General features: G+C 39.0%; 1 protein-coding gene across 1 annotated transcript; it reads left to right on the forward strand.

Annotated features, from left to right (window-relative positions):
* The first annotated feature begins 305 nt into the window (after nucleotides 1–305).
* Nucleotides 306–12,657, forward strand: ccz1 (CCZ1 homolog, vacuolar protein trafficking and biogenesis associated). Its single transcript, XM_020648127.3, has 17 exons — nucleotides 306–463; nucleotides 2,489–2,563; nucleotides 2,648–2,744; nucleotides 2,839–2,936; nucleotides 3,648–3,741; nucleotides 3,859–3,939; nucleotides 4,019–4,066; nucleotides 4,469–4,552; nucleotides 5,019–5,194; nucleotides 5,790–5,871; nucleotides 6,169–6,230; nucleotides 8,587–8,698; nucleotides 9,014–9,047; nucleotides 9,178–9,295; nucleotides 10,370–10,528; nucleotides 11,874–12,001; nucleotides 12,130–12,657. The coding sequence occupies exons 2-17, from the start codon at nucleotides 2,550–2,552 to the stop codon at nucleotides 12,183–12,185; spliced, it is 1,443 nt and encodes a 480-aa protein (XP_020503783.1). The 5' UTR covers nucleotides 306–463; nucleotides 2,489–2,549; the 3' UTR covers nucleotides 12,186–12,657.
* Nucleotides 12,658–13,843: the final 1,186 nt, after the last annotated feature.

Consider the following 13,843-nt stretch of genomic DNA (forward strand, 5'->3'; position numbering starts at 1 on the left):
ACATGAATGAAAAACTAGGAGTGTTCATCCCAATAATTCTTTGAGGTTATAGTGAAAACTGAACCGAGCCTTCCATTAGTTTTTAATCATATAAGAATGACTATTCTCATGTAATGCAGTGAGAAATATTAACCTCTATGCAAAAAAGTCAATTACACAATGCCAAGTACCATTTAGCCCAAACATGAACCCACAAATTGCACATTTAAAGAACGTGTCGTAATTTCTTTACAGTTCATAATTCATGTCCTATGTTTGGAATAGGAACCTTTCTTTGGCTCGAAATCAATTTTACCCGAACAGAAGATCTTGTGACACCGCGCTGTCAAAAGCAGGAAGTTAAGAATGTGAAGTATAATGCGGCATCTCCTCATATCATTGATTTCATTTCTTCATTTTAAATTATCATTTACGCTCTCTACAACCACAGGCTGCTGGACGAGTTGTGTTTCTGCTCTGTAAGGTGAGTGTTACCGTCGTGTTGTCCTCATGTTTCTCTTTTCTCCGCCTGGATCTCAAACACAACTCTGCTAGCATAGCCCGGCTAGCTAAACTAGACAGCGGCTGTTTGCTGGTTTGTTAGCAGTTCATTTGAAGTAGTTTTACTCGTTAATACAGAGCCACACACGTCACCTTGTGTTTAATCTGTTAAGTCTTTATTTACAAAAACAGCTTCTGTTTAAAGCTCTTTCCGCTCACAGAGACTTCACCGGCTTAAAGCTGCGTTGTTAAATTAACTGAATCACAGCAACACACAATCTGTCACAAACGACATGTAAACAGCATGTAAACAACATGTAAACAAACTCTGCTGCAGCAAAACACAGTTCAAGTCTGTAACTTTCTGAAGTAAAAAAAATAAACACGTATTTCTTTTCTGTTGAATCTATGACTGATAGATTATTTGTAAGTTAAGATTTAGACCTTTCATGCTAAACATGGAAAAGCTCATAAGAAGCATTTGTTTGGGTACTCTTAGCTTCTAGTAAGTTGTGCCATTAAAGTATTAAAAGGTTACAGACAACTGCGTTCATAAATAATCCCCCCCCCCCCCCCCAAGAATTTATCAAAGTACTTAAAATGCACAAAGTGAACAGATAGATACACCTCATTGAAGTTAATGCAATCCAATACAACGCTGCTGAAATAATACATCCCACCTTGATAAGGATTATATCAGTGTTTTATGTTGAATATTTTTGTAGAAACGAGCCAGATTCGACTTTCTTGCTACTTTGAAGGTTGTTTTTCAGTTGTGCAGGTGAATTGTTTTGCCTCAACCCTTCTCTATATCTTAGTCGACTATGTTTCACATCTTTTCAATGAAGTCACCTGTAAGTTAATTTATTTCTGTGCATGATTGAACTTTTGTTTATTTCTAAGCCTGACCAATATATGATTTTGAAGGCTGACCCTGATTTTTAAAGAGATGGCCAAAACAGTTAGAGGGTATAGTAGAGACATTTTAGCAGGAATAAACACATATTTATAATGTGTGGCTTTTGCTCCAACTTCTACACAGATAACATGTAGATGTTAAAACCATATTTGCTTCTATGTAAGAGCATATATTCCAATGTCAATCCATTATTGAACCATACTGACTGATAGATATATTGGTTGGACTGATTATTACATTTCTTTACCACTACTCAGTGAATAAGCTTTGTGCCAATCTGACATTTCCAATTTCAATATTTCAGCTCAGGGTATCTGCTAGGGATGCACCAATATCCGCTGATATCGACCATGTTGACAGACGGCAGCAAATGGTGTGGCATGCACCAATGTCAGATGCCCATGTGTATCTGTTGTGTTGCATCAATCTAATGCTGGCAAGATGAAGCTGGTAAACCTGACTAGTGGTTAAGAGAAAAGGCATTTCAGAAGGATCACCTGTTAGATAAACTAGTTTAAACTGTTAGTTTTCATGGTCACACATGAAAGAAAACGTTCCAGTGTGAGAGTCTTGACACCGTCTCTGGGAGAGATCCGTGATATGCTGTTTGTAAGTCATATTCCTGTGACATTTCAAGAGGAGGGACGACTAGCAAATATGTGAATGCATCAAATCTCATACCTAGTTTGAAACAGACACAAAGAAATCATGAAAAAACAATATTGGTCTTACATTTGGTCATTGGTTAATGGACTAAACTTTCAACATCAGTCTCTTCCCTGACTGTCACAATCGGTGCATCTCCAGTATCTGCTCATATCAGCTGTATTGGTGTGAACCCGTTTTAAAATGTCACTTGAATTGAATGAATGAATGTTATTGTACATGTAAACCTGTTTGTTGTCATGTCATTAGTAGTATATGATCCACTTAATCAGGTAAGTGTTGGATGACATACTGCATTCAGTGCTTCAAACTGATACACCAACCTTACTCAGAATGTTTGGACCCCTCTGTTAGACATGATTGCTTATTATTATTTCACTTGTCTTACTTCATAGTGTGATCTTACTTGTTTTCATTCTGCAGGCACACGGCATGCTAACCAAACTGCCTTTAAAGCGAAGTAATCCAGAAACAAGTTCTACTAATGCTGATGATTAGGTAAAGCATGATTTTTTTATAATGAAAGGCAGATGTTAATGTAAGTTTGTCATCTTTTAATTGTTTAATCTTTTTTTCTGACAGTCCCAGAATGGCCTCAGGAATGCAAGACAAACAGTTCACACCGTCTCTGCTCAATTTTTTCATTTATAACCCTTCATTTGGACCCCGGGAAGGAGAGGTGAGATTCATTGTGCCAATTCAAAAGCGAAATACGTTTCCTTTCCTATTTATGTTTCACTTGCATTGCTAATATGGGATGTGTTTTATTTTAGGAAGAGAAGAAGATTTTATTTTACCACCCTAGTGATGTAGAGAAGAACGAGAAGATCCGAAATGTTGGCCTTTGTGAAGCCATTGTACAGTTCACCAGGTAAAGAGTTTGGACCTGAAAATCCTCTGAATTGTTTCACTTGGTGGATTTTTGTGTGTGTTTGTTTAGCCGTCTTGGCATGGATTTAAACTTTTCAAAAATCAAAGTATAATTCTCATAAAAACCTTGGCTCTAATATTACCAGTATATAAGGAAATTACTAAAAGGTAAAAATCATTTTGGAATTGTTCCGTTGTTTGGCCTCTGAAACGGCCAGGTTCGCTTTGTTTTTGTTAGTGTTTGACTACATCACACAACGCTTCCTATTTCTACTGAAATACTTTTTTTAATTTTTATGAAGTCTGCCTAAGAACAGTTCTTTCTCTGGATGCTTGTGGTCAGAGGTGGGTTTGTTTCAGAGAGAAGTTGGTGGAAAATGTCAGACTGGAGTCAAAACTGAAGAGTAGACGAGAAGCGTTTGAACCCTGACCTATACACTGGACTGAATCATTCCAAAACATGTTATAGCTATTAATCATTAAGACTCGTTCTGACATATGTAAAATATTGTAGGTCAGCAGTTCTAAAAACACTTCAACCTCATTGGTTGGTTTGACTGGCTTTGCAAACGAATCAAAAAGCATGAATTCCATGAGAACCTCAGGAGAAGATAATGACTCACAAGATACACAATGACACATATCGGATGTATAAAGAGACATATTTAAGTGTCTTTCCTTTGTTTTCATGGTCACATCTTCCATCCTCCAGGACATTCTGCCCAACAAAACCAGCGAAATCTCTGCACACACAGAAGAACCGGCAGTTCTTCTTCGAGCCCGAGGACAGCTTCTGGATAGTCATGGTATTTCCAAGGCTTACAACACTTGTTCGTCATTGACTCTTTTTTTTTGTAAAACTGCAGCATCAGCTCTCTAACCCGTCTCTATCTGCGCTTTGAATTTCAAACTTCATTCCTCAGGTGGTTCGAAACCCGATGATTGAGAAACCAAACAAAGACGGCAAACCTCCGACAATAGAATATCAGGAAGAGGAAATACTTGTGAGTGCTGACAGATACTCGCCAACATTTGTTCCCTTGAGTTTAAAGTTGTACTCACTGTGCCCTCTCTAATCTGCAGGACACAGTTTATGGTGCGGTGGTTAGACAATGCTACAGCATGTACAAGGTATGTTTGGTATCATATGCATGGATTCATTGGACACTGTTCTTTATGTCACATATATTTACATTGCGTTTGGAGCTTATTCCATTATTCATTTAATAAAAGCCCTAAATATAATAAATAGATAAATATAGAAGTGAATGTTAGAATATTACAATATTTCTTCCATATTTAATTTTTATTGTCATTTTAATGTTCTGTTTTTAAATAATTTCTTGTGTTTATTTATGCAAATATCGGCCGATATTATCGGCTGGCCGATTAATCGGTCGGGCTCTATTATTTACCCCAATTTTGATTTCTGCATTTATATTCTTTTTGTTTTGCATGTTCTCTTTTGAGCTCCTTTGACTTCATACATGAGTACCCTTATTTATTGATTTATTCGTTTTCGTTGTATTGCAGCTCTTCAACGGCACATTTGGCAGAGCGATGGAAGTTGGCGGAGTTGAGCTGCTCATTCAGAAACTTGAAAAGTTCTTCTACAGGGTAAAAAAAAAACTGTCCAAATCTGAACATGAAGTCATATCATATGTTTTCATTACATGTCTAGCATATTTTGACCTGGCATTGACAGAATTGTAGCTGGTAACTTGCTTCATGTCCTAGAATGACACTGCGTAAACTGATCAGTAGTAAAAGTATAAGAAATGAATTCCTAATGAGGAAAAACCCTCCAGAAGTTGACACAGGATTCCCTCTCCGGTAAGTAACCCTTAGACAGATTGAAACAGAGAGGGGTTTGTTGTGCCTGTAAGAGGTTCAATGTCAGTGCTTCCTTCAGGATGACGCAGAGCAGAGCATCAGTCAAAGTTTCTTATCCCTCTTGACTTTATTGCACTGTAACAAAGCACGGAGCTCTTCAACTAAAACCCTTTCACCTTCCCTTCTCATGTGTCTCTCTGGTGTTTCTCTGCCTCTGTGTGTCTGTGTGGCCTCACTCTGGGCTCTACAGTATCTGCAGACTCTGCACTTGCAGTCCTGCGACTTGCTGGATGTGTTTGGAGGAATCAGCTTCTTCCCACTGGACAAGATGACCTACCTGAAGATCCAGTCCTTCGTCAACAGAGTGGAGGAGAGCCTCAGTTTGATCAAATACACAGCCTTTCTCTACAATGACCAGCTCATCTGGTACACACACTTATCACTTAAATCCATGTGCTTGTCTCTGAAATCCACTTGTGGTTTCGATTGTTTTGTGGTATCATACACTCCTGTTGTCCACAACAACCTTATATAACCCCACATGGTTTTTTTTCTACAAGTGTAAAATCTCAGCACTGACATGTACACACTCAGCAAGGCATGCTGGGCAAACAGAGGTGGCTTCAAACACGACCTGTAATCCTCTTTGCAGTTAATGTGCTTCCTGACATGTCACCTGCCACTTGGCTGGCTGTGTACACACTGAGGGATTAAATGATTGCTAATGAAATTACTCCAGAGCTGTTTGATCTGGAGAGCTTTTAATTAATGTCCAAATTAAGTGCCTGCATTGTGCACACTATTCATCACAGTACCTTTTTACTGCCAAAGCTCAACAGTAATCACCACCACTATGTGATGCCATTTTAACATCCAGGTCATTGAGCATTACTCATTAGTTGACAGCACACGGAAAATGCTGCACTTATCCACATGTTTGTTTTTGCAGTTTGAATAAGGTGTGGCATGAAGTTTTTGAAGGTGTGACATGTTATTCTTACGTTTTGGCTGGGTCTTGCAGGAGCGGACTGGAACAAGATGACATGAGGATCCTGTACAAGTACCTGACCACTTCATTGTTTCCCAGACACTCTGAACCAGAGGTGAGGAAGTGGGAGTGCAGGAGAGATAGTAAAATGTAAAAAAGCTGAAGGAAGTGTGGGAAATAAAATGAGGACGGGATGATTACGTAGAATAGAATAAAGAGGCTCACTGCTATCTAGAAAACAACAGCACAGCATTTTTCTGATGACATAACCACGTAAAAACCAACAGTGTGACATCTGAAACCTTTTCCTGATATCAAACAATATAAGAATGTGTTTTAAATTAATGATTTAAACAGAACCAACAAGATGACTGAATATTCCTCTGAGCCTTCAACTCTTGTCTTTCCTTAGTTGGCTGGCAGAGACTCTCCTCTAAGGCCAGAGGTCGCAGGGAATCTGTTGCACTATGGGAGGTAAGTCTCTAACTTTGAGTATCTGTGTACCTTCTTCTTCTGCAGAGAAAGATGAAACGAGTAGTTTGTATTTTTGTTCATATGTCTCTTTATGCAATGTCAGTTTAGAAGTAGGCATTAAACCTGTGACAGCAGAGTGCACATCAATGTTTACATTTGCATGCATCATTTGGTTTCGACATACTCACATTAATAAGGTTTGCTTGCTGTCAAAATATAGTGCACTCCCTTGCATAACATTGCAAGCATGTTAGTAAGAGAGCAGTAGGTAGAGTATCACTTCAGCCTTTACATACATATGTAACAAGAGACAGTTTGCTCCAGTGTTTGCTGACTGACAAAACGTGTGTCTGCATGCTGCTTCATGTCAAGAGTTCTGAAGAGGTACAGAAATCACAGTGTGACGCCTGGCCTCCGGTCATGGGATAGGAAACAGCACTACAGCTTTAGGTGGATGTAGAGTTGAAATATATACATAATGCAAACAGACCAATAAAATACCAACATGGTTAAATTAAAATAGGAGAAGCTACAGATGCTCTTCAAGGTCCTGCTGTTGAAGCTACACTAGAGGAGCACACACGTATGCCTCTCAGTGCAAATGGTTTCACTTAATAGTAAATGGCATCCTTGGAATCCAGTGTTTAACGGGCACAACAGTGAAGTCTTTGTTGAGCACGGGGCCCCTTCCTTTGGATCAGTCATGAAGGGAAGAGTAGTGAATACTCTCTGGTCCATTTGAAGGCTTGTTTTTTTATTTTTATTATTAGCATTAGCATGCTAACAGCTTGATTAGGTTTGGTCTATCTACTAAAAGTTTAAAATGCTGATGGTGTTTAAGGAAAATTCCTTAAACACCACATTCCAAATTCCACATTCACTTTCAAATATACCGAGTACGTCCATGCTACAAGACCCCCTCCCTCTCTGAGATTTTAGAATCTCCAGTAAACTCTGAAAAAAGTACTTTAAATAAAGTTTGTCTGGCTTTAGATGAGTTACAGAGATACAGAGAAAGTGCATCTTTATGCAGATGATACAGTGGTATATTTAGTTGTATCTTCTCCAGACTCCCCTTCAGTAGATGCATGCCTAGTTATACGTAGAGGTGTTTCATACCACTCTGTCCTTCCTGTTAAAGAGTTATTTACCTTAGCTATAACTTCTAGTTCTACCAAGTGTCCCTCAGGCACCAGTAGGATTAAAATCATACAGATTGTTAATGTGTTTTGTTCTGTTTGCCGAACGTTTCATCCTTTGTTAGCAATGGACTGTAGTTGTTTGTTATCACATGGTTATTTGACTGAAACCTGTTGATTACTGATACACTTTACCTCATTAGGCTAAATTGGAGGTTTATAGCGATACAACACAGGTATCAGTTTTGGGACTAGTTGTTAACATGGTCCAAAGATGTTTCCTAACTCTGAGAAGAACAAACTCTTTACAGCTTGCTCCCAGATTTCAGATAATGCTGCCATTCCCACTTAACCGGGTAATTCAATTTAAAGGGAATCAACCTTTGAGAACCTCAGCATTTGAATGAATCACAGGCTTTCTTTTGAAATGCAAACTAAGAACCAAGTGAACAAACTGGCAGACTGTTTTTCACTACGTACATCGGCTCTGCCTTTTCGAAGCAGTTCATCAAAGACTTAAACGGGCTACATTCCCAAGTATTAAAGATGATGGCTACATTACTCACAAGCATGTTGCTTCTTCTTTCACACAGTTCATTGCCTGGATTCAGTTTATCAGATTGGGTTACATTTTCTGTCCAGCTAATTTTCCATGCCCTTTATTATGCATTTGTATTTTTTTTTTAATTTCCAAAGCCAAACTGGGTAAACTCCTTTGACATCTGTATAATCTCTTACCACTCACCAACAGCTGTTAGGATTTCCGCTCCACTAGATGGCTGCTTTACCAGGTACCCAGAATTTGCTCCGAATTCGGGAGAGCAGCTTTTCCATTTTTTGGGACTTCAGCTTAACAATGTTATCAACCTCAGAGAGGTCAAAGCTCTGATAAAATATGTAACACAAGAATGCAGTTGCTATTCAGAAACTTTGTTTTTCCTCGTCTGTTTTTTACATGCTCAGTTCTCCTCCTTCTATTATCTGTCTTTTCTTGATATGGTTATTATCACTCGTGGACTCTTCTCAAACACAACTATTTGGGCAGACTTTAAAAATGTGTGTTCCTTTGTTCTTCAGGCTCCTCTTTTTATACAGCACTGTAGGCATTACAGCTCTTTTTTTGTTTTGAACCCTGTTCTGTAATGGTTGTCTCAGAAAAAGAAATACTGACTTTCACAGCCATACTTAAAATATGAACCCTGCACTTCTTTTTCCAGGTTTTTAACAGGACCGACCAATCTCAAAGATCCAGAAGCCAAGTTCCGATTTCCAAAAATCTTCGTGAGCACAGAGGACGGCTACGAGGAGCTGCATCTGATTGTTTATAAGGTAAAAAAAAAAGTGATCTGCTAGTTCAGGAACGTGTACACAAGTAATCAGTCCTTTCTAGGACAACGTGTTTCATGTTTTAAAAGAGGAACAATTTTATTTTTATAAACTGTGACTGCAGGATTTGTGTTTGAACAGCTGATTAAAGATGTCATTTTCCACCGCTCAATAAAATGATATAGACTTTAGGGATTAAAGAGCTGAATTTTTAAAATGATGAAGCCGCTCCCAAAATGTTTACCATCACAGTAATGTCATTTCTAACCTGTGTGACCTGAGTCCACATTTAAACAGCTTTGATCTGCTCTCTTACAGGCAATGAGTGCAGCAGCCTGTTTTATGGTCGATGGTAAGCACCGACCACCACAACAGATGGATGGAACTTCCATTTTCACTATTTTTTGCTATTCTTCTTGATATGTTTCAATTTCACAGTTTGTATACATCTAAAATAGGACTCTCCTGTCCTCTTCTTGCAGCCTCTGTGGAGCTGACGAGGGACTTCTGTGAGCAGTTAGACGGCTTGGTGGGCCCTCAGCTTACTCTGCTGGCATCTGACATATGTGAACAGTTCACCATTAACCGCAGGATATCAGGGTCAGTAGAGAAAATCCACCACACCCCTTAAATGACAACTCACTGACACACACCGTGTGATTACTGAGGCTCAGATTGTGTACACAGTTCTTGATGTCTTGATACTTACTGTGCTCATTTTGTTTAAATGGTTTAACAGTGTTTGATATTTTCATTACAGTAAGGATACACAACAGACATAAAAGTTATTATATATGTATAGCTACTTCTTAAATCAATTATTTTTCAAGTAAAATGTGCCAAATATCCCCAAATGGAGCCTCTTTATTGGACGAATGTTCTTGTTTTATTGGTTTTATTCGCTAAAAATGTTTTTATGTTGACATTAAGTCAGATACTTGGTTAGAAAAGAAGCAATTTCATGACATCACTATGAGGGTGCTGAAACTGTGATGGGCATTGTTTTTAAATCCAAATGATCAATCTGTGGATTGAGGTAATAATCCAGAGATTTATCCATAGTAAATAAAAAATCGTTAGTTGCATTCTGGTGAAGAATCGGAGCAGCTGCAGCATAAAGAGCTGTGACAGTATCTCTGTTATTGTTTGTCATCAGTTTGCAGACAATCCTTTTGTGTGCAGCTCTGCCTGGCTGGCAGTGATAGATGACACTCTGGCACCATGTGATATCATTGGGGCACACTACTTAGATGTAACCCAAGCAGGGTAGCTGTAAAGGCCTCAGACCTGCATCCTGGTCTGCTGTCCCTGAAACCCTGGCCATTAGCTATGGAGACGTCCTCGCCTGTAATCCAAGACCGGACTCCCCCGGCCCAGATAATGTGATGGGCTCCTTTTTAATCACGCTACGGAAGAATCCTCTGAATAAATAATAACGTCCCAAAATCCTCAGCTCACATTCATGCCTTTGCCCTGATTTGGTCTTCTGGGACTGTAAATTAACAGCAAAGATAGAAGTCAGCATGCATACACACTCTTCTAGCAATTACAGCACTGTTGTCAGGTTAGCTGTGGTAATTACTCCTTGTATGATTCCCCTTACCAAGGAGGACAGCAGAGTGTCATTTATTTACATTTATTAACAAATGCATTGATCATTTTCTGTCCCCTCAGGCCGGAAAAGGAGCCCCAGTTTAAGTTCATCTACTTCAACCACATGAACCTGGCGGAGAAGAGCACCATCCACATGAGGAAGACCGCCAGCGTCTGCCTCACCTCCGTCCATCCCGACCTCATGAAGATCCTGGGAGACATCAACTGCGACTTTGCCAGGTGCCGCAGAGAACGCAGGCTTTTTAAATCTGTAGCTGTATCTGTATCTTCACCACATGCCTCCAGACATTTATTTACAAGTTTTCACAGTGACTGACCACAAATCAGCACAGTGGCTTCCAATTAAAAGAAAGAAAAAAGTGGAGTGTGAAAATATGCTGAACTAAGAAGCCTCAACCTTTCTCACATGATTTGAAAACAGTTTTGTCTTTTTCATAAGTAATGTGATGCCCCGGCTATCTTGTAAACTCACTTATCTATTCAAACAGTCATGAGACTGTAGTCGTCATGTGACAGCCCTGTTTTCAGTCTGCAGGGCATGCTGTGGCTGTGGCATCCACACATAGAGCACACACGGATCATTTGTTCCAGGAGCGAGATCAGTTCCTCTTTATGTGCAGATGCTGCCCTCAGCTCAAAGCAAACCCACAGTGCTATTTCTGTCATAAGATATTTGGGTGTTTTCAATGTTAAAGGGATACTTCACCCATTTGCATTAAGCTTTGTATCATTAGAAACCTAAAAGTATTTTTGAATGGTCGTGCATCCGGCCCTCATTTTCCCCTGAGATGGGAAAGCTCTGTATTTCTTGTCTGAAAAGGAGCCGCCGATGATGCAAAAATCGTCATTTTGCATCATTGGAGGCTGCTTTGGTTAGAGGGGGTGAAACGACATCGCTAGTTCCTCATGTTTTCAACCCGCCCATAGGGGGGTGGGACCCAGTGAAGCTACAGACCTATTACAGATCAGTGGGTGGGACCTCACGCCCAGAATCTAAAAGCAGCGTCCACCATCTTGCTTGGAAGCTATGCTAACAGGCTCTGTTTCAACTTCAAACTGATATGGATGAAGGGGGTTTTGAAGGTCTTGTGATCTAATCAGATGTTCGTGGCTATCTCTACGAGTCGCGATATAGCGGCGAGCTGTTGAGGCTGATGGAGGAACAGGAGGGGGCTGTGCATTCTGGGAGTTGTTGTCTTTCATCCACATGAGCCAAAAAGACACTTTCTGCCTTTTATTGGTCAAAAAGGCACCAACTTCATGTATTTCACATTTCTACTACATATATGACCCAATGTCAATACAGATTCATGTTTCAACAGGTGAAGTATCCCTTTAAACGTAGTGTTTTGTATACAGTAACTTAACAGCCTGACGGTCATTTTTTGATGAAAACGTTCAGAAATATGCAAATGTCAGGGCTTTTTGTATGACGTGTTGATGTACATGTTGGTAAATACATAATGCTGAATAAGAGTGGCCCACAAATACAGTGAGAAACATGCTGTAAATGTGATAACTACCCTTATTTGATGGTGCTAATTACACTCTATCTGTCTCCCAGGGTGGATGAAGATGAAGAAATCATCGTTAAAGCTATGACAGACTACTGGGTAGTCGGTAAGAAGTCAGACCAGAGAGAACTGTATGTGATCTTGAATCAGAAAAACGCAAATCTGATTGAAGTTAACGGTGAGTCTGCACCCCCTGGGTATGAGTAAAACTGTGTCCTTATGGCCAAAATAGATACTCCATGTTTATGTCTCCATTCCTAATCGGTGCCTCACCCTTTATGCCCTTTTGTCTTTTCCCCGCTGCAGAGGAGGTTAAGAGGCTTTGTGCGACGCAGTTCAACAACATCTTCTTCTTGGACTGATGCAACAGACACACAGACTGTTTCGGCACACTAAAAACTGTCATTGTTGCAGGGTACAATGACAGCATCAGTGTAATGCAATAATTGCATTGTAATATAAGAAAAAAAAAGAAGCTTTCTCACCAAGTTTTTTTTAATTTAACCTATAAGAATTGTAATTTTCTCTTGTAATTAAGTGTAAATCCAGATTTTTACTGTACATGTACTTTATTTTCTGTCATTTTTCTTTGTACATATTTGTAGAATTTTGTTTACTCTTGCATTCGATTTCTTTCAGCAGTTTGTTCATGCATTTTTTTTTAATGAACACATCATGACAATGTCTGAAGTTAATTTAAACAACACGCACAGAACAGTAACTCCAGGTTCATTGATGATCAGAGATAGTTTTCAAATAAGATGTCATCATTTCAAAAGTATTGTAGTTTATTAAGGACTGCACTTACTTTAAATAAATTAAGAAGTAATTTGACCAAGTGTAAGACATGTCTTTTTTTTGTGTTAAAGATCCACATCGAGTAAAAGCTAAGGACAACCTGCAAATAGTTTTAGATGTAGTACTAGTACTAGCCATTATTTTCATCTGACATCTGACTCCTTTTCCCAAACAAAATCATGGCATTCTAGTAGATCAAGTTCTAGACATACACTGTGTAAGATTGTTACAAGGTGGGGATTTGTTGTGATCATTCTGCTGCTAAAGTAGGAAAAGATTCAAAGATGTAATTTGAGGGCTAACTTAGATATTCTAGTTTAATGTTTGAAGTTTTGAAATGATAGATGATTTTTAACATATTCAGTAACAGAGAAAAATACTGTAAAGAACTATGAAATATATATATAATTGGCATCCAAACATTTTATCCAATTTGTCAATATGCCCTCTTGCTTTGCCAGGACTGTAAATCACAGATTGTACAACAAATAAAACTGATAAAATCAAGTCTCTGTCAGAAATACTCTTCCCAGTAAGATAGACTTGTTAAAAAAAAAACTAATTTGAAATTATGCTTATTTTATTTTATTAATTTGCACTGGAGTGGAAAAAAGAGAAACAAAATAATTTAAATCAGGGATGTCAGACATACTAGACGTTTTGGGAAGAAGGAGGAAATGTATTGAAAAATATTTTGAGATTTTTTATAAATTAAATATTTGTAATACGTATTTTCCCCGAATTGTATTAAAACCTATAATGAGCAACGTAAAGGTTGATATCATGATAGGAATATTAATGAAACGGGGCACTTTGAACTATTTTCTCAGCAGGGAGCATCACGAGCTGCTCCTGCATTACGCTGGTAATACATCACATCAGAAAACAGGCTGAACACCTGAGACAGGTGACACAGAATGCAGGTTTTCAAGAGAGGTCGAAGGAGCGATATTTCTTCAGTTTTACTCTGCTGCATTGCGCGCGCATCCTGGCGGTCTTCGGTTCTGTGCACACTTCTTAGCAGTTTCTCCTGTCTTGACTGATGGAAAACAAAAGTTTGGCTGATAATAACAAAGCTTCCTATGGAGTGAGCCACAAAGAGCAGCTCGTTCAAATAAAAAACAATCATCTCTGTCCTGTGTAACGGCCCAGACCGTCTCCACACATCCAGACGTTGAGCCTGATGCATCTCCCGACTAGTTTTACCTCTGCTTATTGTAAA

Source organism: Labrus bergylta, chromosome 21, assembly GCF_963930695.1.
Source record: "Labrus bergylta chromosome 21, fLabBer1.1, whole genome shotgun sequence".
Classification (NCBI taxonomy): Eukaryota; Metazoa; Chordata; class Actinopteri; order Labriformes; family Labridae; genus Labrus; species Labrus bergylta.

What these genes read in the sequence shown, in the direction of transcription:
- ccz1 (XM_020648127.3), top strand. An exon ending in TTGAAAAGTTCTTCTACAGG is followed by an intron (nt 4,553 to 5,018) that starts GTAAAAAAAAAA and finishes TGGGCTCTACAG; the next exon opens with TATCTGCAGACTCTGCACTT. An exon ending in TGCATCTGATTGTTTATAAG is followed by an intron (nt 8,699 to 9,013) that starts GTAAAAAAAAAA and finishes GCTCTCTTACAG; the next exon opens with GCAATGAGTGCAGCAGCCTG.